We start from the raw sequence: 6000 nt of genomic DNA, 5'->3' as shown, positions 1-6000 counted from the left end.
GGACTCCCCACAACCCAAGTCCAGCAGAGCGCGGATGTTTCGGGACAGCTGGACGAGCCCGACCCACGTGGGGACCTCTTCCTCCTGGCCGGTTTGGTTTCCTATGCCAATTAGCCACCAGCAGTTCTGTTTCCCAAAGGCTTTAAAGACTCTACAGGGAAGAAAAATCTCCAAGAAAGGCTGAATGGAGTGGATTCCTCTAGCTTGCCTGACTGCAAGAGCAGCAGTAGGGTCGAGAGGAGTTAGTATGAAGTCCTGCGTGTGAAAGTCAGACGTTGACCCTGGCATTACTGCAACGCACAGGTAGTGATGGAGGAGATCCGAAGCCTATTTGTGACCTGAATTCAGACCCACTGATGGCAGTCTCTGTGACCTTCATTCTGTCGACCCACCTATTCACTGAGTATCTGCTCCAGTCAGGCACCTGGCTACTAAGATGCTAAGAGCAAACCTCTGATTCAACATCTTTCCCCTGGCACAGAGCTGCCACGTGACTCTGGAGGCAGTGATACCCCTCCCCTGCACCCACACTGTCAATGAGCCTGGGAGGAGCAGAAGCTGAGAGCCAGTAGAAGACGGTAGTCAGAGGACTAGAGGTAGCTCAGGAGGGTCGTTGCCCCTGAGAAGGGAGCCGGTTCAAGAAGAACCTTTAATGCCAACTCTTTATGTATCGGACTTCCCAAGTGGCTCCCTGGTAAAGAATCCGCCTGCCAATGCAAGAGATGCAGGAGAGGAGAGTTCTATCCCTGGATCGGGAAGATCCCTGGAGGAGGAAATGGCAACCTACTCCAGTATTCTTGTCTAGGAAAGCCCATGGACAGAGAAGGCTGGTGGGCTGCAGTCCATGGGGTCAGCCAAGAGTCGAACACGACTGAGCGACTGAGCACGCACGCAGGCTGCGTTCAACTCGCGTTCGAGAGGGAGACAGGAGAGGGGGACGGAGATTCTTATTTTTCCGGGACTGATTGAGCAATATCCTAAGACAAGGCGGGGCCACAGCAGCCTGCTTTCTCCAAAAGCCTGAGTACAGTGCGCAGGAGCGGAGGTATACAGAAGAGCTCCGAAGTCTAGACATCAGAGGCCGGCTTTCCAAGTTCCACGGACGACCGTGAAGATTCCTCATGACCGTGCCTACCATCAGCCTGCGGGGACCTCGACAGCGAACGCTGCCCGACCGCAAGGGGCAGCGCGGACGGAGGGCACCGGCCTCCTCCAGCGCCGGCGCAGGGCGCTCCGGTGCCCCCAAACTTCGGTTCGGGTACCTCGTCTTCGTCATGGGTGTCGTGTTGTGGGTGAGTACCACCGCGGGTACCATTCCGGAAGGCGCGCCTGGTGGCCGGTAAATGGCGGCGGGAAAAGACCGGGCGGCGTGCTTGCCCGGGTCAGCTGCGGCCGGGGCCTGTCCGAGCGAGATCTACCGTGGGCTGAATGGGGGGAAGGAGCAGGTTCAGGGCCTGGCAGGACAGACCCGGGCCCAGAGGGAGAAGAGCCCGTGTTCTCCGTCCCGGTCCTAGGCTTGTCTGGCTGTCCCAGAAGTAAATTCCAAAGGAAAAGGAATGGAAAACTCCTTTGGAAGCCTCTCTGCTCCCCTTCCTTCCCCGCTCCTCCCTCCTGTCTCCCTTCTTCCTTTCCCTCTCCCCTCCCCTTTTATGTTGAGATTCTAGAATATGCTCATCGCATCTATTCTTCCCCTCGATTTTTACAGAAAAGTAGCTTTCCCACCCTCCCTTGCATTCAGCACCCCTTCTCGGCTGCTGTTGGTCATTTTGCAAATTCCTTCTACTTTCTTCTGCAGCAACCCACAGGGGTTACAGGGTAAATCCCCAGTAATCAGGCGGCTAGCCTCAGGGGCTCTGTCTAGTTTAGGAGGAAAGGGTCTGAAGATGTTATTTTGATTTCTGTTTTGAGTCTGAAACAGGTGTGGCATGCATTCTGAAAAAACTATTTAATGGCTGCCCTGAACTCCAGGCGGAAGGGTCTACTGTTAACCTAGCTGTGTTTTTACTTGTAAAAACAACTACCCACAGCCACACAAATCTTAGAAGAAATAGGTCTCAGAGTACAGGAAGACCTTGAGGACAAGTCTGACACTATGGCTTCGTCACAGCTGATGGGGTTTAGAGTAAAAGAGAAACCCTGTATGATGTTACTTCCACGTTACTTACACGTGCAATATAAAAATTATGACAAACTAGTGAGTAACACACAAAAAAGAAGCAGACTCAGGGATACAGAGAACAACCTGGTGGTTACCAGTGAGGAGAGGGAAGCAGTGAGGGGCAAGATAGGGATGAGGGGAAAAGAACAGTTATTGTGAGATTATATGAAATCCTGTGTGTGAATCGCTTGAAAATTGTAAAGCAGTATAGAATTTAAAGAATCTTTTGTTCAAAAAAAAAAGAAACGGTGCAGCTTTTAGGGCCCATTTGTCCCCAGGGAGGAAAGAGTAATGTTGTTTTGGGTGACCTATCAAGGGAGAGTGAAAATCAAACTAGACCCTAAAACAGTTACATCAGCTCCAGGAAGTAACCTGGGCACACAGCAAGGTCCAACTAGACTCTGCAAACCCAGCTAACAGTATTGCATCACTTGCGGGAAGTAAGTGGTAAGAAGCACGAAAGGAAATCCCCAGTCCGGACTCATCTCTAACTTCACCAGCTTGGTAGCAGAGTGGACAAATTGCTGAGCCGAACTGAAGACACTTCCACAACCCATCGTCCCTTCTCACTTGCTTTCTTTCTTTTAATTGGCCAAGGCTCAAAGGCTGCAGGAATCTTAGTTCCCAACCTAGGATCCAACCTTGACCCCTGCAGTGAAAGTGCAGCATCCTAACCACTGGACCCCCAGGAAAGTTTCCTGGATTCCCTCTCTTTCGTCCCATGCTGCTGCTCCACCGCAGCCCTCCTGTCTCCCTCCTGTCTCTCTCTCTCTCTCACACTCCCAACCCACCCTCCACACACACACACCACAAGTCTGTGAGTGGCAAAGTCTCACATCTCCACCGCACCCGGTGCACCCCAGTGGTTGTCTCTCAAACAGCCTGCAATGGAGATTACACACCAGGAAGCCTCCTCCTCGTCCATCCCAGCCCCAACCCCCACTCCCATTACTTTGACTTCCTTCTTGTCTGTGATCCTGGCACTGTGGGACTTTTCCCTCCATGTCCACACCTGTTCCCTGCCACTGGGAGTCTTGTCCCATCTGCCTTGCAGCCCTTCCAGGCTCTTTTCACCTTGGTGACTTTACAGGAATCGCTGTCTGTGCCTCAGGTTCCTGTGGCCAGAACTGCCCTGAGGAAAGGAAGGACCTCGCCTTGTCCCCGGTGCCCCACAGCCCCTGCGCAGGGCTACTCAGCAGGCTGCAGACAGGACTCCCCCTGAATGCGTGGGTGGTATGGGTTCTAAGATGCCTGCACTAATGTTAGTGTTCTGTCCTGCTCTGAGGGGCATGGGGGTATTGATCTGGGTGGTGGGAAATGTGACCAGCAAGCTGGGGACAGAATAGAGATAACTGAATGTCAATGCTGAAGGATTGCCCAGGTCCATAGAAGATTATTTCAAGTTTTCATCTGATGTTACCAAAGATTTTTTAAACGTACATTTGTAGTGTTAAAAGTATCAATTCATCAGGAAGACATCTTAACCATAAATATATTGTGCCTAATAAAAGAGCTTTAAAAATACATAAAGCAAAAATTGATGAAATCAAAGGACTATCATATCACCCTTTAATGAAAATGAAAAAGGGTAGTAACATTATCGGGCTTCCCCAGTGGTTCAGCGGTAAAGAATCTGTCTGCCAATGCAGGAGACACAGGTTAGATCCCTAGGCTGGGGAAGCTCCCCTGGAGGAGGAAATGGCAACCCACTCCAGCATGCTTGCTGGAATATCCCATAGAGGAGCCTGGCAGGCTATAGTCCATGGGGTTGCAGAGTCTCTCACAACTTAGCCACTAAACAACAACAGAAGTAACGCTGTCAACCATAATGGGAATTCCCCTGACTGTTCAGTGGTTAGGACTCTGCTGTCTTATGGAGGGCACAACAGGTTCACTGGTTGAGGAACTAACATCCTCGAAGCTGCACAGAGAGACCAAATTAGAAAAAAAAAGAAAAATCAACCATCTTGATTTAATTGACATTCAGAGAGCATGCTTGCAACATCTAATGAAGACTCATTCTTTTTTGGTGAATGTGGTACTTCCACTAAGATAGACCACATTCTAGACAATTTAAAAAGTCTAAATAAGTTTAAAAGCAATGAAATAATATAAACTCTGTTCTCTGACTTTAATGAAATTACAATGCCAGTCAAGAATGATCTCTAGAAAAAGACTCCAAAATTTTGGAGTTGAATATTAAGCAACATCCTTCAAATCATTATGGTTCTTAGATGAAATCAAAAGAATTTTTTTTTGAATTTCAAAACAAATAGTAATGAATATATACTAAATGGAAACTTGTGAAAAGCTGCTAACACAGTGCTTAAACTGCAGTTTTCAATTAAAGTGTACTACGGCTGCTGCTGCTAAGTCACTTCAGTCATGTCCGACTCTGTGCGACTCCATAGCAGGCAGCCCACCAGGCTCCCGCATCCCTGGGATTCTCCAGGCAAGAACACTGGAGTGGGTTGCCACTTCCTTCTCCAATGCATGAAAGTGAAAAGTGAAAGTGAAGTCGCTCAATCACTCTTAGTGACCCCATGGACTGCAGCCTACCAGGTTCCTCTGTCCATAGGATTCTCCAGGCAAGAGTACTGGAATGGGGTGCCATCACCTTCTCCTAATTAAAGTGTGAGTGCATGCTAAGTCACTTCAGTCGTGTCCTACCCTTTGTAACTCTATGGACTGTAGCTCGCCGTGCTCCTCTATCCAAGGGATTCTCCAGGCAAGAATGGAGTGGATTGTTGTGCCCTCCCCCAGGGAATCTTCCCGACCCAGGGACTGAACCCACATCTCTTTAAGTCTCTTGCATTGGCAGGTGGGTTCTTTACCACTGGTGCCACCTGGGAAGCTCTTCCAATTAAAGATGTTCTATTAAAAGAATAGGGGGTTGGGAGAAATGGGGAGTAAAATTTTTTTTAATTAAAGAAAAAAAAGTGACCTGAAGATTCACATTTTTAAATCACTGTAAAATAAGTGCAAATTGAACTCAAAAGAATAGGGAGAAAATAATAATATGAGTAGAAATCAATGAAATAGAATACAAATAATGAAAGGAATTGACAAACCAAGTGTTGATTCTCTGAAATGATTAATGAAATTAACAAACCAAATTTTAAAAGAAAAAAGGCCAAAAAAACAAAAAATACCAATATCAACAATTAATGATAAGATATTATAACAAATTCTGCAGCCTAGGAAGGACAATAAGGGGAACTTAGGAATAATTTAATGCAGATAAATTTGACAACTTGGATAAAATGGACAAATTCCTTGAAAATATTACTTAGTAAAACAGATACAAGTTGAAAAGAAAATCTGATTAATCCTATATCTTTTATGGATTAGAATTCATCACTTAAAATCTTACAGCAATGAAAACTGCAGGCCCATGTAGTTTCATTGAGGAATTCTATAAATATTCATAGAAAAAATAATATCAGTCTTATACAAATTCTTTCAGAAAATATGAACAGGCAACAGTTCTTCACTGTTTTATAAAGCCAGCACAACCCTGGTATCCAAAACTTACAATGACATTACCAAAAAAAAAAAATACTGATCAACATCTATTATAAATATACATGCAAAAATCCTTCATTAAGGGACTCCCCTGGTGGTCCAGTGCTTAAGACTCTCCCTTTGCAATACAGGGCTTCCCTGGTGACTCAGATGGTAAAGAATCTGCCTGCAGTGGGGGAGACCCAGATTTGATCCCTGGGTTGGGAACATCCCTTGGAGAAGGGAATGGGTACCCACTCCATTATTCTTGCCTGGAAAATTCCATGGACAGAGGAGCCTGACTGGCTATAGTCCATGGGGTCGAAAAGTCGGTCACA

The 6000-nt window shown here is 46.9% G+C and overlaps 1 protein-coding gene across 8 annotated transcripts in view; it reads left to right on the top strand.

Moving 5' to 3' along the window:
- The first annotated feature begins 544 nt into the window (after window positions 1–544).
- LOC147367359 (tumor necrosis factor receptor superfamily member 10A-like) overlaps window positions 545–6000 on the top strand; it is a 46663-nt gene continuing 41207 nt past the window's right edge. For 5 of the 8 annotated variants that reach the window (XM_086416300.1, XM_086416298.1, XM_086416293.1 and 2 more), the window contains exon 1: window positions 545–1292. In XM_086416300.1, the coding sequence (XP_086272426.1) occupies window positions 1122–1292 (171 nt within the window). In that variant the 5' untranslated portion in view covers window positions 545–1121. The remainder of the gene's footprint in view (window positions 1293–6000) is intronic. The other 3 variants (XM_086416309.1, XM_086416311.1, XM_086416303.1) reach the window with 3 other exon arrangements.

This window comes from Bos grunniens, chromosome 8, assembly GCF_055505025.1.
Source record: "Bos grunniens cultivar Pamir isolate PY7600 chromosome 8, Bosgru_T2T1.0, whole genome shotgun sequence".
Lineage (NCBI taxonomy): Eukaryota > Metazoa > Chordata > Mammalia > Artiodactyla > Bovidae > Bos > Bos grunniens.
The sequence above is the reverse complement of the archived record's forward strand: the minus strand, read 5'-3'. Positions and strand labels throughout refer to the sequence as shown.